The sequence below is a fragment of the Balaenoptera acutorostrata genome, chromosome 6, assembly GCF_949987535.1.
Source record: "Balaenoptera acutorostrata chromosome 6, mBalAcu1.1, whole genome shotgun sequence".
In the NCBI taxonomy this organism is placed as follows: domain Eukaryota; kingdom Metazoa; phylum Chordata; class Mammalia; order Artiodactyla; family Balaenopteridae; genus Balaenoptera; species Balaenoptera acutorostrata.
This window is the reverse complement of record NC_080069.1, coordinates 123945792-123962904: the sequence shown is the minus strand read 5'-3', so window position 1 is coordinate 123962904 and position 17113 is coordinate 123945792. Positions and strand designations below refer to the sequence as shown.

Here is a 17113-nt window from a genome sequence, read left to right as displayed (position 1 = left end):
ACGTTCTTGTCACTCACGAGCTTGCGTAGCCTCTCGTGGGGACGTGGCGTGTGCAATGTCTTCTTTCCCCATGTTGCAGGCCTGTGTCTCAGCCAGCGCCCTTTGCTCTCCATCACGCTGCGAGCTGCGACGTGGACCCAGGCTCTGGCGACAGTGTCAGCCTGGCCCGTTCCATCAGCAAGGACAGCTTGGCGTCCAGTGTCATTCATCTGACCCCGCAGAACCAGCCCCAGCCCGCAGCCCTCAGGACCGATGGAAAAAGCCTCCTGAACAATGTCGATATTGAGGACGAGGATGAGGAGCTCCTGGCCATCGTTAGGACGGATGTGGCTCACCAGGGCGCTGACCCCGGCCTGATGGCAAGTGCCAGGTCTCCCCAGAGGCTGGCAGACGCCTTAGAAAGTCAGCCTGACAGTTTCTTCCTGGAGCCACTGATGCCGGCCGTGCTCAGGCCAGCCAAGGAGAAGCAGGCGGTCACCAAGGAGGATGAGTGTGGAGAGGGGCGGCCGAGGGGCTTCACGTCCAGGAGGTCCGGCGAGGGCCACCAGCCTCCTGGGCGGAAGAAGGCGCCCGGCAGTCACGTCAGTCGAGACTTGAATAGGACTTTCACCCCGATCTCCTGTTCAGAGCTTCTCACGGGCTTCGACCCCACGCCCACTGAGGCGGGGCCGCAGGCAGCAGGGGACGCCCGTGGCGGGCCCCCGGCCGGCGGCGCTTTCAGTCTGCCATCTCAGGGACAGCCAGCCGACGGCTTCTTCCTTCACGCGGGCAGAGCTGACAAGGACGGGGAGGGCAGGCTGTCCACGAGCTGTGTGCAGAGCCCCAGCACCCTTGGCCCGGAGGCCTGGGCCATCCTGAGGCAGGACTCTGACTCCGACGTCGCGGACCTGGAAGGAGCCGAGCAGGACTTCGCCGGTGAGGAGCGCCCCGCGGCGGGGGCCGGGTACGGGGGGGAGGAGGAGTCGGCGAAGCTGCAGGCGGACCTGGAAGTGAAGGAGCACGAGGACAAGGACGCCGCCAGTGGCCGCTCCAGCCCGTGTCTCAGCCAGCTCAGCAGCGTCTCCGTGGCCAGCGGGAGCGTGAAGATGACCAGCTTTGCCGAGAGGAAGCTTCACAGGCTCAACAGCTGTGAGACCAAGTCGAGCACGAGCAGCTCCCAGAAGACCACGCCCGACACCTCGGAGAGCTGCCCGGCCCCGCTGACCACGTGGAAGCAGAGGGGCGAGCAGAGCCCGAGCTGGCAGGGCGGCGACCAGGCCAGCCTGCTGGCTTCCGAGCTGGTGCAGCTGCACATGCAGCTGGAGGAGAAGCGCCGGGCCATCGAGGCGCAGAAGAAGAAGGTGGAGGCGCTCTCGGCGCGGCAGCGCCTGAAGCTGGGCAAGGCGGCCTTTCTGCACGTGGTCAGGAGGGGCCGGGCCGACGCCGCCCCCCGGCCGCTGAGAGCGGGGGCCTCGGCGGGAGAGCATTCCCAGCACAACGGGGATGACTTCGACGGCGGCGTGTCCCGCGTGGGAGACTTCCTTGGCAAGGAGGAGGGGAGGGGAGACCTCCTGGGGCCTCCCGACGTGGACGGAGAGGACCTGGCTCTGGTCCAGCAGCATCAACGGAAGGACCCCGCCGCCCTCCCCGAGCTGGAGCGGAGCAAGGCGCTGTCGGCGGTGCTCCTGGAGGCCGTCGAGGGCGTGGACGTGGGCCTGGACGTGGGCGAGTGCGACCTGTCCATCGAGAAGCTGAACGAGACCATCAGCACGCTGCAGCAGGCCATCCTCAGGATCTCCCAGCAGCAGGAGCAGCTGCTGCTCACGTCCCCCGCGGTGCCCACGCCGGGCCCCAGGAGCAACTCCCAGGACCCCAAGGTCAAGGGGGCCGTCCACTTTGTCGAGCCGCTCTCTCCGACCGCACTGGCCGGCCACCACAAGCCCCCCCGTCTGGGTCCGGGTCGGAATTCCCGTTCGGGAAGACCGACTGAGCTGAAGGTGCCGAAAGAGCGGCCGCAGGGCTCCTCCCGAAGCAAGGCCCTCACACCTGGTGTCGAGGCCGCCCCTCGCTTACGGTCCATCCCCGCCCGGACGCCCTCTGACCCGGGCTGGGACGGGGTCGCCGACCCTGGGAGTGACCCCCACGAGGAGTGCTGCTTCGCCGGTTACAGGCTCCACGATGAGAGCAACCAGCGGACATTTGTCTTGCCCTCCTCCAGGGATGCCAGCGTCACCTCGGAACAGATGAGCTTCAGGGAGGTACTGGAAGACGGCGTGAGGGGGGCGGGGCTCGGTGCCCTCAGCGGGCCAGGAAACGGGGGCGCGCCCCTGGATGGGCCCCCGAGGAGCAAGGCTAGCCTCATCGAGGTGGACCTCTCCGACCTGAAGGCCCCCGACGATGACGGGGGGACGGAAGGCCGCCACAGCTCCGCGGACCTCGCCAGCGAGGGCGACCAGAAGCTGGGGGTCGGCTTCTTCTTCAAGGTAAAGCGCTGGTGGCATCTGTGTCACGTGGTGGGCAGGCACGCCACTCTGGCCTAGTCGCGAGGGTGTCACAGAGAACCTAACCTCTTCTGTGGAGGCTGGGGAGAGGCGCGTGCGGCTTCGGGGCCACGTGGTCTCCGCAAGGACCCACCTCGCCCTAAGCAGCCGGGAGCACCTGCTTGCGGGAGCCTGGCTGGGCACCAGCAGAGCTTGACCTTGGGCCCTGAAACGGGAGTTCTCACTCGTCCTCGTGTGTCACGAAATGTTTTTCTTTTGATGGTTTTCCAACCGTTTAAGAATGAAGAAACATTCTTAGCTCGCAGGCTCTGCAGAACAGGCCACGGGCTGCACTTGGCCTTTTGGCCGAGGTGTGCTTCCCCCTGTTAGAGTGCGGGCAGGTGTAGAAACTTCAGGAAACGTGTTTGTTTCTATCAGCGCCTTTCTTGTAGCGTTTCCTTGAGGAGAGAGCAGTGAGTTGTGAGATTCCCTTCTGTCCTGATCGCGGCTCCCTTTGTCCTGGCGCTTAGGAGGCGGCTGACACACCACGGAGCTGTGAGGGCCGACTTCTCAGGAGTCGCGCACGGCCCTTGCCTGACGTTTGTGCTCTTAAATTGGAAACGGACAAATGACCCATCTGGGTTTTGGCTCCTGTTGTGGAGATACAAGCGCAGTTTTTAAGGCGAATGGAATTCAGTGCCCGCAGGCTAAATGCTTCTCTAAGGGCGTGGTTTGACTCCCGTTTGTATTTTAGCGTCTGTAGAGAGACGCTCGCTCACCCATCAGTTACGAGGAGTAGGAAACGTTTCACGTTCTTGGGGTGCGTTGAGGGCCGGGGGCGGCAGTGCTGGGGACCCGTGGGGGTCGTGCCCGGCCGCGCTGTAGGTGGCATCTGCCCTGCAGGACGAACAGAAGGCGGACGACGAGCTCGCCAGGAAGCGGGCAGCCTTCCTTCTGAAGCAGCAGCGCAAAGCCGAGGAGGCCCGCATGCGGCGGCAGCAGCTGGAGGTGGAGGTCGAGCTCAGGAGAGACGAGGCACGGTAGGTGGCCTGGGGGCCCGGCAGGCACCACGCGTGGTCGGCGTGGCCACCTGGCCGCCGTGTCTGTCGTCCGCTCCCATGGCGCGGCGCTGGCGTGACCAGGACGTCCTGGCTGCTCCTTCCCGCAGGCGTAAAGCGGAGGAAGATCGGATCCGCAAGGAGGAGGAGAAGGCGCGGCGGGAGCTCATCAAGCAGGAGTACCTGCGGCGGAAGCAGCAGCAGATTCTGGAGGAGCAGGGCCTGGGGAAACCCAAGTCCAGGCCCCGGAAGCCGCGGCCCAAGTCCGTGCATCGGGAGGAGCCCAGCAGCGATTCGGGACCCAAGAGCACCCCCCAATGTGAGCAGGCGGCGTGGGGCCCCCCCTTCGCGGCCCTGACTCACTCCAGTTCTCCCGGAGCCGCGAGGCTGGGCTGGAGGGGGCTCTCCCGTTTCACAGAAGGGAAGGTTGAGACTGAGCGCTGGGTCCTCAGGTGGTGAGAGCCATGGACGCGGGGAGGGTCCCAGCCTGGGGCCCGCGTCCCGCTGGCGTCAGGCCCCCGGCTCTTTCTCCTGCTGCACAGATGGGTGGCGGGCCAAACACGCGTGTCATGAACGCTTGTCTTGTCTTGTCTCTGGCAGCGGATGACCTGAGCCGGGCCCAGTCGGGCTCCAGCCTGTCCTTGGCCTCCGCAACGACCACAGAGCCCGAGAGCGTGCATTCGGGGGGCGCGCCTTCCCAGCGGTAAGGGGCCGCGCAGCGGGACGCCGTGTGGGCAGTGGTCTGTCACTGGGACTTTGGTGCAATTTCAGACGTCCCGAGCCATGGCAGTAATGTCACAGGAGCTAATTGCCCTTCACCGAGGTTCACCAATTAGTGAAATGTTGCGACATTTTTGTCCTCTGTCCCCTTGTCCTCCCAGCCCTGTATGCGTTTTCGTTTTTAATCGTTTACGAGTAAGTTGGTGACATCCTCTTTATCCTTAAACACTTTGGAGCGTACGTTCTCTGAACAAGGACGTTGTCTTGTGTCACCACAGTCATCAAACCAGCGCTGCCGTTAGGTCCCCAGTCCATGCCCGCCGTGGCCGATTGTCAGAGTGTCCTTGAGAGCCCAGGCCCGTGCGGGACCACGGTCGCCCTGAGTCACTGTTTCCCTTCTGTCCGGAACAGGCCCTCACCCTCCTTTGTCCTCCTGGGCCTTGACGTTTCTGCTGAGTATGGGCCAGTTATTTTGTTGCCCGCCCCCCAGTGGGTTTCCCAGGATTAGGTCCAGGCTGTGCGTTTTTGGCGGGAACACCCCAGAGAGGAGGCTGTGTCTTTCTTAGTGCAGCCAGTTGTGTGTGTCACTTTGACTTGGGTTAAGGTGCTGTTTTCCCACGGGTGCTGGAGGATTCCCTTTGTGATTAAGGAGTAATTTGGGCGGAGGCCTGGGGACCCTGTCGATGGCACTGAACGTCTGCCCACGGGCCTCAGCAGCCACCTTCACGGGTGGGGCTGGCCTCCTGGTAGGCAGGGTCCCCGCCTGTCCTTTATCATGAGTGTTGTCCTGCCTCTCCACACGTCCGGTGGCTTCTCGTCGCCGGGGCTTTGTGGAGGACACCTCCCAGGGATTCTGGATTCTGGTTGGAATTTTGTCCAGGCGGTCGGGTACCAGCATTGGATTCAGACTTTGCCTGCACCTGCTTCTCTTGCGTGAGCGTCTGTGTCCCGCTCAGCGGAGACGGCCCTGCAGGGACGCGGCTCAGGCCTGCCAGGGATTGGAGAGTCGTTTGAGACCTGCCGGGGTTTTGGACTCGGCCCGCTCTGCCCATCCTTCCTTCCCGGGGTCCCGTCCCTTGTCTGGCAGCGGCGCAGCTGGCCCAAACCGGGTCCTCTGGTTCCCACGCCATTAGGGCTGAGCGTGAGGGCGAACCTTCCCTGATGAGGTCACTCTGGTGCCCGAGGCGGGTGGTGTCTTTGTGTCTTGCCCCGAGTCTGTCATCGTGTTCTCCGGGGAGCGGACCGGCTGTGCTCCCCACTGTTGCTGCCAGCCTCCTGCCGCGGCCGATGGCCCTTCTTGTGCCGATGGTGCAGCCTGGCCCGTTTCAGGGTGGGATCCGCCAGCCGGTGCCAGTTGCGGGCGAGAGGAGGCATGCCCGCCGCCCTCCCAGCCCCGCCCCCGTCCCTCTTCCCCAGCAGAGTCGAGTCCCTGGAAGCCTTGCCCATCCTGAGCCGCAACCCCAGCAGGAGCACCGACAGAGACTGGGAGACGGCGTCCGCCGCGTCCTCCCTTGCTTCGGTGGCCGAGTACACAGGTGACGGCCTCGCTCGCTGTGGGGCACGGGCACACGGCCGCGTCCTGGTGGGGGGCGGGGCCCGGGCGCAGTGGGTGGCGTGCCCTTACGTCTGCACAGCTCGCGGCTCACTATGGCGTCTCGGGCGCTTTGGAACCTTAGGCTTTTAAAAATTGCTGTTTCTTGGTTTCTTTTTTTTTTTTTTTTAAATCAAAGAAACCAAAATTAGAAAGGGAATAAATTATTACTTACTTTAGTCTTTTCCTTACTTTATTTAAAATCTGTAACTTAGAGTTCTGTCATAGATTTGAAGTGGCTATTACTTACCATTTTCAAAAAATTAATGAACATCCCTAATTCAGCCTAGCTGCTGCTTGCTTCTACAAAATAGTTGCCTTTCTTTTGTGTGTGTGTGTGTGTGTGTGTATATGCTGTAAATATTAATTTTGCAAATCTTGGCCTGCTTTTCATAGGTCCCAAGCTGTTTAAGGAGCCTAGCAGCAAATCAAACAAACCGATTATTCACAATGCTATATCCCATTGCTGTCTGGCTGGAAAGGTGAATGAACCTCACAAGAATTCAATATTAGAGGCAAGTATCAAATTTCATCTCCAGTTTTTTATGTAGAATAAGGGTGTTTATAAATGAGGGTTCTTTCTAGAGGAGAGCATCCTGATTGTTGACACGTGAGGCTGCCGTCCTGCATGTGTGTGACTCGTGTGTGAGGACACGCAGGACACTCGTGTCCCAGGCCCTTGCAGTTGGGACGGCTCCGCGGAAGAGCGGGATTCAGACCAGCGAGACGGAGGGGGCTGCACTGGGGTCGGGGCTGGGGGTCCAGGGCAGGCCCTCCAGGGTGGGGCACGGGAAGTGGGTGAGATTTCTTGAGTTAGTTTGGTGTTGAGGGTAGGGTGTCTGCGGGGGTCGGAGGAGGTGTCGGATAGAGACAGGAGGGACCCCAGCTCTGAGCTGGGGCCACTGGAGAAGTGGGAGTTTGGGGCAAAATGCTGGTCGTTTCTGTCCCGTTGGGTTGACTTGTTTGCTCCCCGGGGGCAGCAGCCCTCGGTCACTAGTGGTGAGTGGTGGTGGCCTCAGCAGGTGGAAGATGTGGAAGGAGGGTCCAGGTCAGGACTGCGTGCCGTGGCCTGACGCTCCGGCTAGGGGCTCCGTGCGGGGCGCAGGGCTCCTCTCCACTCACGTGTCACCGGGCTGCTCCAGCCTCTGGGCTGGTCCAGGAGCAGACGCAAAGGCCTGGCCATGGAGCCGGCGGTCCCAGGCACGAGGCAGCCCCGCGACAGAGCGGTTGCACGAGAAACACTGGCGGCCGGCGGGTCTGCTCGGCTGTGCTGTCACAGCGTGAGGACAGCCACGGACTGACCAGAGGGCGGCTCGGCCCCCAAGAACCTGTTTACAAAAGTGGGTGGTGCTGATTCTGGCCGCGGTCTGGAAAGAGTGAAAGGGGAGCAGGATGCGGGCCCGAGGGTGGCTGCAGTGGTCAGTAGGCTGGCCGGTCAGTGGCTCTTACTCGAAGGTGTCATTTGAGCAGAGGCCTGGAGCGGGGAGGGTGCCCCGCAGATCTGGGGAGGCGCACGGGCTCCAGGTGGGACTGATCCCCAGGTTGGGGCTGGAGCCGGGGAGCTGGGGGTCAGAGGTCATGGGGCAGCTCCAGTCGGGCCTCTGTGGGCCGAAGGGACCCGGCTTTGCCTTGGGTGAGAGGGTGAATGCCGCTGTGGGCAGAGGACGGCCGTGAGCCACGGCCTCCTGAGCGCCACGTTGGCTGCCGGCCGGGACAGGCGCGAGCCGTGTGAGGGTGGAGGCGGGGCCGTGATCCGCCTGCGGAGGGCGGGGCCCGGGGGCCTGGATGTGTCTTTGCGTCTCTAGTTCTGTTCACGTTTAAACAGTTTTTATGTCGTTGAAATCAGTATTATACTTGCAGCTTTAAATTTTGCTTTTTCTTCTTAATTTTATAAATATATTGGTTTATTAATTTATTTTAAAAAACAACAAGCCTGTTAGATTCTGAAAAGAATAGTATCCATTTGTGAAAAATTATAGTTTTCTAAAACAAAAACAGAGTGAGAAGAGTGCCGTTGTTTTACATCATACGAATCTTTTTAGCTCCTGGCTACGTAGAAGACAGCTGGGTGTGACCCGCTTCCGAGTCCATCTGTTACAGACCACGTGTCCCGTGGCCACTGGACAATGGCAGTGTACCCTGAGGGGCGGATGAAGAGGCAGATAACGTCTCGGGATACTGTGGGAGGGGTCTCCGTAGTAAGCAGAGACCCGGAGAGGGTGTCAGGAACCCTGGCCCATGCTCAGAGAGCTGCAGGGGTAGACAACGAAACTAGACATTCTCAAGCACGAGGAGAATCTGTTTTAAAATGTTTTCATATTAGTGATTTCTTAAAGTTGAGAACACGGTACGGCAGACGCTGTAACAAGGACTGACGGTCGTGCCTGCTTCAGGTTCTTTTGTGGCAGCGTTATCGAGAGATCACCTACGCAGCGTGAGATCCCCCTTCAGTGCTAGCTCAGGGCTGTTCGGTCTGTTCCCAGGGGGTGCGGCCATCACCAGGTGATCCCAGCACCTGCCCCCCGCAGAAGGTTCCTGTACCGAGGCCGCTCGCCGTGCTCGTCCCCCAGCCCCCGGCCCCACAGGCCTGCGGTCCCCTCTGTGTGTTTGCCTCTTCTGGACACTTCCCGTGAAGGGACGCACACCTGGGGCAGCCTTTTGGGGCGGCTTCTTTCGCTCCGCGTGGTGTTGCCGAGGCTCCTCCGAGTTGCAGCGAGTGTGGCGCTTCCTTCCTTTTTACGACTGAACAGCCTCCCGTTGTACGTCTAGACCGTTTTGTTTATCCTTTCATCTGTTGATGGACATTTGGATTGTTTCTACTTTTGACTGTTATGAATGTAAAAGTTTGTGCGCAGGTTTTATGTGGATGCGTGGTTTAACTTCTCTTGAGTATCTAACTGAGAGAAGAATGGCTGGGTCGCGTGGTAACTCTGTGTGACGTTCTGAACCACTGGCCGACTGACTAGCCAACACAGAGGCTGTGTCACCTTCCCTCCACCGGTGGAAAATGAGCGCTTGCTTCTTCGCACCAGCACCTGCGCTTGTTATTGTCTGTCTGACTCTAGCTTAGTGGGCATGAGGTGCTACCCCCTTGTGGCTTTTTTTTTTTTTTTTTTTTTTAATATTTATGTGTTTGGTTGTGCTGGGTCTTAGTTGTGGCACGTGGACTCTTAGGTGCGACATGCATGTGGGATCTCGTTCCCTCCCTGACCAGGGATCGAACCCAGGCCCCTTGCATTGGGAGTGCGGAGTCTTAGCCACTGCACCACCAGGGAAGTAACCCCCATTGTGGTTTGTTTTTATTTTTAATGGAACTTTGTCTTCTTTTTTTTTTAGTTTATGTATTTTATTTACTTATTTTTGGCTGCATTGGGTCTTCATTGCTGCACGCGGGCTTTCTCTAGTTGCGGTGAGCGGGGGCTACTCTTCGTTGTGGTGCGCAGGCTTCTCACTGTGGTGGTTTCTCTTGTTGCGGAGCACGGGCTCTGGGTGCACGGGCTTCAGCAGTTGTGGCGTGCGGGCTCAGTAGTTGTGGCGCACGGGCTTAGTTGCTCCAAGGCATGTGGGATCTTCCCAGACCAGGGCTGAAACCCGTGTCCCCTGCATTGGCAGGCAGATTCTTAACCACTGCGCCACCAGGGAAGTCCCCCATTGTGGTTTTGATTGGCATTTCCCTGATGGCTAATGATGTTGAGCGTCTTTTCATGTGATTTTTCACTTCATGTTAAAAGCATTCTTTTCCTTGGATACCTGGACTGAAGTAAACCTCAATGGTAGATGGTGCTCCACTGAACGGCTAACCCATAGCTTTGTGTCCTAGAAAGCTTGCCCCGGGGTGGGCGGTCAGCTGGCCGCGGGCCTCCTGGTCAGGACGGTGGATGCTGCAGTGTGACTGCGGGAGGGACTCACGCTCCCTGTCTCTTCTCCTTCACTCCCTCCACACAGGAGCTGGAGAAGTGTGACGCGAATCACTACATCATACTGTTTCGTGACGCCGGCTGCCAGTTCAGGGCACTTTATTGCTACTATCCCGACACTGAAGAAATCTACAAACTGACTGGCACGGGGCCAAAGAGCATCACCAAGAAGATGATCGACAAACTGTATAAATACAGCTCAGACCGAAAACAGTTCAACCTGATCCCGGCCAAAACCATGTCCGTCAGTGTGGACGCGCTCACCATTCATAACCACTTGTGGCAGCCCAAGCGGCCCTCGGTGCCAAAGAAGACGCAGACTCGGAAATGACCCCGGTGCGGCAGGAGCCTGAGGACGCGCCGGCCGGCTCGATATTTATTATTTTCCTCCTTTTGGGTACGAAGTGTGCAAAGTCACAGACCTTTTTCAAAGAGGCTTCTAGACAACACGAGAAAACCCTCCCTTAGGTCCCAGCACACAGGACGGCAGGTGGAGCCGGAGTGAGGACTCAGCCCCGTTCCCAGCGGCTCGCGGCCGCCGTGGTCACCGCTGTGCGGAGGCTCCCAGACGAGGGGTGTGTGCCCAGGAGCTCCAGGCAGCGGATTCCTTTTACTTGAAGTTCTCCTTCGGTATAAATTAAAAGTGATTTCCTTTGCTTTCTTGCCTCTCAACTCACCCCCTTTTGCACATGACCTGACACCCCTCTTGTTGGCCAGCTGTAATCTCGCGAGATTATAGGACTGAGACTCAATCTTGGGTCAGGGTTTTTGAATGTCTGTAGGAAAGGAGCTCGTGTTGGGGAAATCGTTTTCATTTGAGAAATTGTATATTTATTGATTGTGTCTACTGCCAACGTTTATATCCAATTCTAAGATTTCTGAAAAAAATTCTTGTTCCTTGCTGCTCAGAAAAAGTTTACTGAAAATACCAGTTCACTAAAAGCACTGAAATCTGCAAAGTCTGTCTTCTGCTAAAATAACGTTTACAAGTACGGAGGGGTTCTCGCCGACATGCAATCATGAGGATGGTGAATGGTACTCTTGCTGGTGCTTGCCTAGTTGAAAATAGGAAGCTGAGCCAATTACAGCCCTCGTTCATTACGTTTGGGATAGTGCGCTAATGATTTGTTCACTTTAATAAAGACAGAGTTTGGTAAAGTAGAATCTTTTTCACTCTGAGCATGTTTCTCTTACGCTGACAGTTCTTTTAGTGTTTTTATCATGTCATCACTCACCCGTCCTGATTCTTGCTTCTGGAAGAGCAGTAAGCGTGCGGTTCTCGGTTTAGATTGACCATTTTGTTGTGTCGTCTACTTAAAGACAATTATAAAGGGGTTATTTGCAGCTGTCTCGGAACTCCATGTCAGCGGAATGCTGTGGGTTCTCTCCACGGTGGTCCTAACAGTCACTAGTGCTTCTCCGGACCAGACATTCCCGCCCGGCCTCCACACGGCACCGGAAGTCTGCTGACACCTGTGCAACTGACCAGCTGACCCGACTGCCGGAAGATTCTGGAGTCACATGTGTTAGTTTTGCACATATTTTCTTGGGAGTGTTATTTGAATCTATCTCAAACTGCAGAAAAAAACTAAAGATCAGTGGAGAGAAACAGTTAAGACAAGTATACTGGTCATTGTAGATGAAAAGGTGAGGGGACCGTGTCCATGAGGGTGGAGGGAACGTGGTGCAGAAACGGCACGGCCTTGCCCTCTCCCGGTTGGGTTTGTATATATCGGTAGCCAGCAGCTCTGTCTGTAAATAGGTAACGAAGCTGTGCGGTTTCTCCAGTGCTGAGTATTAAACAGTCCTGAGTGAACTTTCCTGTTACCGTGCCGTTCACATGTGTGCTTTATTTCTCACTGTATGTTTGATATGATATTATTATATTTATTTTGAGAAAGCACTACAGTGTAATAAAGTAATTGACTAACTTGCTTTGGATGGTCACATTTGCCTGAGGCTGTCCTGACTCGCTCTGCTGGCCAGTGTGCCCGGCTCCTTGCTGCAGAGAAACTTCACGTGGTTTCTAGTTAACTAGAGTCCCTTTTATTAGAGGATCACATCCTTCTTCTAGAGAAGGGATGCCTTCCAACTTCTTCCTTTATGCGCGCAAGACGTGTGACAACGTCTCTGTCATTTTATAACACAGTCCTGTTGAAGTCAGCGGAATGTGATTGTTTTCAGTGAAGATTTAGAGGCACTCCTGGCCCAGTGCTGGAAATCTCATTCCTTCCAAAGTTCTGGGTAAACCCTGGGTTTTCTGATGCAGTCAGTCAGCCTGTGGAGCGTTGTGAAGGTGGTTCGCATGTGGAGTGTTGTGCCCTTGGTTAAGCCAGTGAGGACCGGTGGCAGCCGCGCCGCCCCGGCCAGTGCTCGGGACGTGGGAACGGATGCCCCCCTCGGGCCCCCAGTGCTCGGGACGTGGGGACGGATGCCCCCCTCGGGCCCCCAGTGCTCGGGACGTGGGGACGGATGCCCCCTTCGGACCCCCTGTGCTCGGGGACGTGGGGACGGATGCCCCCCTCGGGCCCCCTGTGCGTCGCAGGGGGTTTCAGATGCAGGATTCCCTTTTGTGGTGGAGATTTCAGTCTTCTCTGGCTTTGGTGGTGGTGAAGTCGTGAATTGCCTTGTAGGTCTCTCTGTAACTGTTTCGCCTTCCAGGGCACCTGCGTATTTGTGTCGTGTTCTTACGGTGGAGGGTTGTACGTCTTTCCTTGCTTCTCAGCACTCTGACCAGCCACCTGTCTACCCATTTAGCATTTAACTTGGTGAAGAAAGTGTTGCCTGAACGGTTGAGCCCACGATGAGGCTCACGTGTGAGTCCTTGGTGGTGAGCTGGGGTCCCAGGAGCCCAAATAAAACTGCGGTGAGTGAGCCCCATATTTTACAGATACATGTGCAGATGTATTAACTTATCCCCCCACGCGTGTGCGTGAGTGTGCGTATGTGGCGGGGGGGGTTGGACGCTCGCACACACCAGAGGCGGACTGTCTTTCCCGTGTGTCCTTTGACTTGACTTTGCACGTCACTGCAGAGCAGTGTCTGATCAGGCTGTTTGGACCCAAACTATGTTCTTTGCTCTGGCAAATTGAAAAATAGAATAATTCCAAAGTTACATCTAGGTTATGCTTTTTGTGTATGTGTTGTCTTCTTTTACTTATTATTTATTTTTGGCTGCACTGCGCAGCTTGTGGGATCTTAGTTCCCCGACCAGAGATCAAGCACGCGCCCCTTGCAGTGGAAGCATGGAATCCTAACCACTGGACCGCCAGGGAAGTCCCTAGGTTACACTTTTATTTCTGGAAACTGTTGTTCTTACTTGGGGGGAAAAGTACCTGAAATAAAATTTCCTCTTAAGATGAACTTGGACAGCCTTTCCTAACTGATGCTGACCTACGCTCTGAGACACGGTTTGGCCTTTGAGAAGCGGGAGTGAGCGGCTTTAGGCAGCCCCCTCCCAGTCTGTGGCCCTCGTTTCTGGCGGGGGCTCTGCGTGTGGGGAGGATGGGCTGTGCTTCTGCATCACGGTCACGGCCAAGTCCGCCAGCGTTGGCGGGGAGCAGAACGCGTCCGGGTGGCATCCCGCCAGGCCGTCTCTTGCAGGGGTTGGGGCACCTTGCTGTGGTCTGGAGCCTTCTCCGGGCTGTCCCTGACGGCATCTCCGTGCGAGGGTCCGAGCTGTGGGGACCGTTAGAGATCTCGGGGGCAGAACTTGCCCTGGGAAGAAGCAAGGCTCCTCTGTCTCCCTGCCCCTCCCTGTGCTCATCTAGGAGGGGGTGATCTCCACTCCTGACCTTGTTCTCTGTTCTTTAGAAAGAGCAAGTTACCGTATCCAAGTGATTTCCTAAATAGCAAGGAAAAGCCACTGACAGTGGGAATGAATAATTGAACAAAGCGTAGTAAAAATTATAGCCTGAACTCCACGTCGTCAAGCCCGGATGTAATTTGTGAAAGATTTGTTTCACGGGAACCCTTTCTTGGCAGTGAGAATTTGGGGTCGCCGCTGGTGCAAAGAAATAGCGACAGCATAAAAACCGACTTTCCCATAGAAGTGAAGTCTAGGCTGGTGCTATTACGAAGGTCAGAAGCTAGCAATCTTGGCCTTGGAGTCACGTCTCTGGGCCTGTGTTTTCATTTGGTGACTGACTGTCTGGAACTGGGAACTCTGAGGTACCTTTACTCTGGGCCTCGGCTGCGCACACGCTCCACGTTTACAGTTTGAAATGCTGTGCGATGTGATGGGTTAAATCGACAAGCCTGCAGCTCCAAGGACCAGGCACTGAGATGGGGGCTCAGATGGCCTTGGACTGTGCGTGCTCTTTGCTAATCCAGGTCAGGATCCTGTGATGGGAGTTTCTGAGCATCCAGAAGGCGTCAACAGCACTGCTAGGCAGGCTGAAGCATCAGGACTTGAATTTAAAGTGTTTGCTTTTTTTTTTTTTTAAAGCAGTTATTTTCAGTTGAACTGATAAACCTCTCTAGTCTCCATTTTTGCAAGAAACAACTTGGTTTTTTGCCCTTTTAATTCTAGGTGGTGAGTTTTTTGTTGTTTTCATCACAGTACAACCCTTGCTCTTTTTTTTTTAAATTGAAGTAGAACGTACCTACAGAAAAGCAAACGGATCCCAAGTACAGAGCTTGATAAAATTTGACCAAGTGTTTATTCTCATTTTATAAATGAGTGGTTCTCAGTATTTGCCACCAAAGTTCTCCCTAGAGTTTTTTGCTTCTAAAGTATATTTATTAATGGTTACTTTGTCCGGTTTTCGTGGTAGGCGTGGAACTGCCGGTAGGAGTCGATCAGCTGGAGAAGCATCGTTGCAAGCCACTGTTTGTGGGGTGGAAAACACGTTGTTATCTTTGTGTTATTTCTTCACATCGGACTCTTGTTCAGCTCGCGAGCGCCCTGTGTTTTATGGGTGCTAAGATTCCTCATCCAAGGAGTGCTTGCTGCGCCAGAGGGGCAGCCCTCCCGGGCAGGATCCACGGGGGTCAGGCATTAGGTGTCACCTGCTTAGGACGACGTGGCTGCTTTGGGAGGGTGTGCGCGAGGGGGAGGGTCGGGGGGAGATGACCGGCCAGGTGAGGGCACGTGGGGCGGGCACGGGGCTTCTTGGGGGCAGCGGGGGCGTCTCCCTTTATTTGTTCTCAGCCCTCGGACCATGTTGCCGGTACCAGCTGGACATTTGGTGAAAGTTGGTTAAACTTGCTGCCGGCTTGGGGCTGGGGGACACCAAGCCCTTGCTCTTGCACCTGGATGTGGAATGATCTCGCGGGACGTTTGCATCACAAATCCCGGGGACCTGTGGGGCGTAGGGTGGGGCCCAGAGCCCAGTGACGGGGATGTGGAGGCCACTGCCCGGTCACACGTGGACTGGGGAACGGGGCGGGGCCCGTCTCACCTGGAGCCCTGCTCACCGTCCGGTGCCAGGTGTGGTCCCATGGGAAGGGCAGGAGTGGACGGCCATCCTGAAGTCGGGCAGGATCATCTGTTAGAGACAGACCTACGGATGATTTGGGTGCCGGGACTGGGGCGTCTGATCTGGCTTTCTGAGTGCCCAGGCCCTCGCGTACACACTGGCGCTGCAGAACTCGTTCTGGAAGCCCCGGGCAGGTGGCACCTCAGCTTCATAGAACTAGGTACAGGGGGAAGGCCTCGCTCTGGAACTTGGGGCAGGGGGAAGGGGGGTTTCACGCAGGGCAGGCAGCCCTCGGTGAGGGCAACCCCCCCGCCCCTGCCAGGCCTCCCGCTGCCCGGAACCCACCCTGCCCAAAGGCGCCGCCCTTGAGGAAACACTGGGTCGTGCTTCCTACTTGGAGATGCTTTCCTTGGGACTAGAAATGGGTCAAATGAACAAACAAGCCCTGCTTTCCAGACAATTCTGTTTATGTTACTTTTGTTTATTTATAAAATAACGTACTCCTTGAAAGCATCAAATGTGATAAACAGTTGAGAGTCACACCAGGGGAAGCTGAAGGCTGCCTACCCCCGGTGGCAGTGCCAGGGGGTCACCGCTGCCCACGCTTCCAGACCCTCCCGGGCATCCGCAGACTCGGACGTCACACACACGCGGGGCAGGTGGCGTCAGCAAGCGGCCCCTGGGTGCCCTGTCCTTGTGGAGCCTCTGAGACGGGTGACTAGGAGGACCCGTGTTTGCTGGTCTAAGATGTCCTTAATTTTAAGATGTTTTGTGCCACCGAGAAGGGGAAGTGCTGCCACGGAGACTACGCCGTGTCGCTGACCGGGAGACGCCCCCGCCTCGGGTGCTCAGGTGTGCGTGGGGGCGGGGCGGAGGGCACACCTCAGGCGCGAGGAGGCGCAGGTAGGGGTGCTGTGCAAGGACGCACAGTAGAGTGCCGCTTAAAACTGGGTTTCTCTGCATCAAAACCCGGCCAGAGGCGCAGGGACAGAAAATCATGGTCCAGTTCCTGCTGGTGAATATAAAATACTAAAACGAACCCAGACTGAGACATTATGCTCAGCAGTGTTTGAATGGGAATAAAGATTCAACGTGAGAAAGTGTAATTTACGTTGAGTGTAAGAGGGAAACCACGTAAAAAAAAGTTGATGACGTTCGATATGTATTATTCCCGATGAAAAACGTTGCCAGTAGAATTCTCGTAATTTGGTAATACCCGCCAGAGACCTCCAGCGAGCCCCACACTTAACTGGGGACACTTGCAGTGTTTCACTGTTAAGTCAGGGTGGAGGCCAGTTTGCCTGTGGTCACAGTGAGTAGCCAGGGCTTTCCTGGACGTCTGAGCCGTTGTACTAAGACGGGGAAACAGGAGGTTTAAAGGGAGGAAAAGAAAAGCCCAAACCGTCTTTATTGGCAGAGATATGAAAGTCCTCCTAGAAAAGCACAGGAACAGGTGGTGAGCGTTAGAAGTGCAGCGACCAGCGTGCAAACTGAAGCGTTTCCAGACCCGCTCGTGACCAGCACGTGCACCGAGCAGGGCGGTCACGGGAAGTGAAGCCCACTGCTGACCCCCCGAACAGCCGCTTACGGTCACTTAGGGCGTCCCGGAGGTGTGACTAAGCCCGAGGTTCAAAGTCACCAGGAGCCGACCCCTCGCACCGGGTCTGCAGATGGGCCGCCACTGCACACACAATCCCCAGAGGACTCTCCATGGGGTGTCATCTGCTGATTCGGGGTTTGGCTCTGGGGACCCAGGACAAGGAGCCCTGACTTGGGTGCCTGCCGTCGCCCTGTCGTGTGGGCTTGGGAGGGGCTGGGCCCCAGCGGGTGAGCAGGGCCACGTGCCCCCACGCGGGGTGCAGTCCCGCTGCGGCTGGCGTGGCGGGGAGTCCGTCCTGCGTGATTGAGCCCACGAGCCCTGGGGTCTCAGAGCAGGTCGGGGGGTGCG

At 57.0% G+C, this 17113-nt stretch overlaps 1 protein-coding gene across 6 annotated transcripts in view; it reads left to right on the top strand.

The window, feature by feature from the left end:
• The window catches only part of CAMSAP1 (calmodulin regulated spectrin associated protein 1), a 57466-nt gene extending 45786 nt beyond the window's left edge, over positions 1-11680 (top strand). For 4 of the 6 annotated variants that reach the window (XM_057548280.1, XM_057548278.1, XM_057548283.1 and 1 more), the window contains 7 exons: positions 80-2462; positions 3363-3499; positions 3628-3836; positions 4118-4220; positions 5654-5772; positions 6225-6343; positions 9774-11680. In XM_057548280.1, coding sequence (XP_057404263.1) covers positions 80-2462; positions 3363-3499; positions 3628-3836; positions 4118-4220; positions 5654-5772; positions 6225-6343; positions 9774-10076 — 3373 coding nt within the window. In that variant the 3' untranslated portion in view covers positions 10077-11680. The remainder of the gene's footprint in view (positions 1-79; positions 2463-3362; positions 3500-3627; positions 3837-4117; positions 4221-5653; positions 5773-6224; positions 6344-9773) is intronic. The other 2 variants (XM_057548281.1, XM_057548279.1) reach the window with 1 other exon arrangement.
• Positions 11681-17113: the final 5433 nt, after the last annotated feature.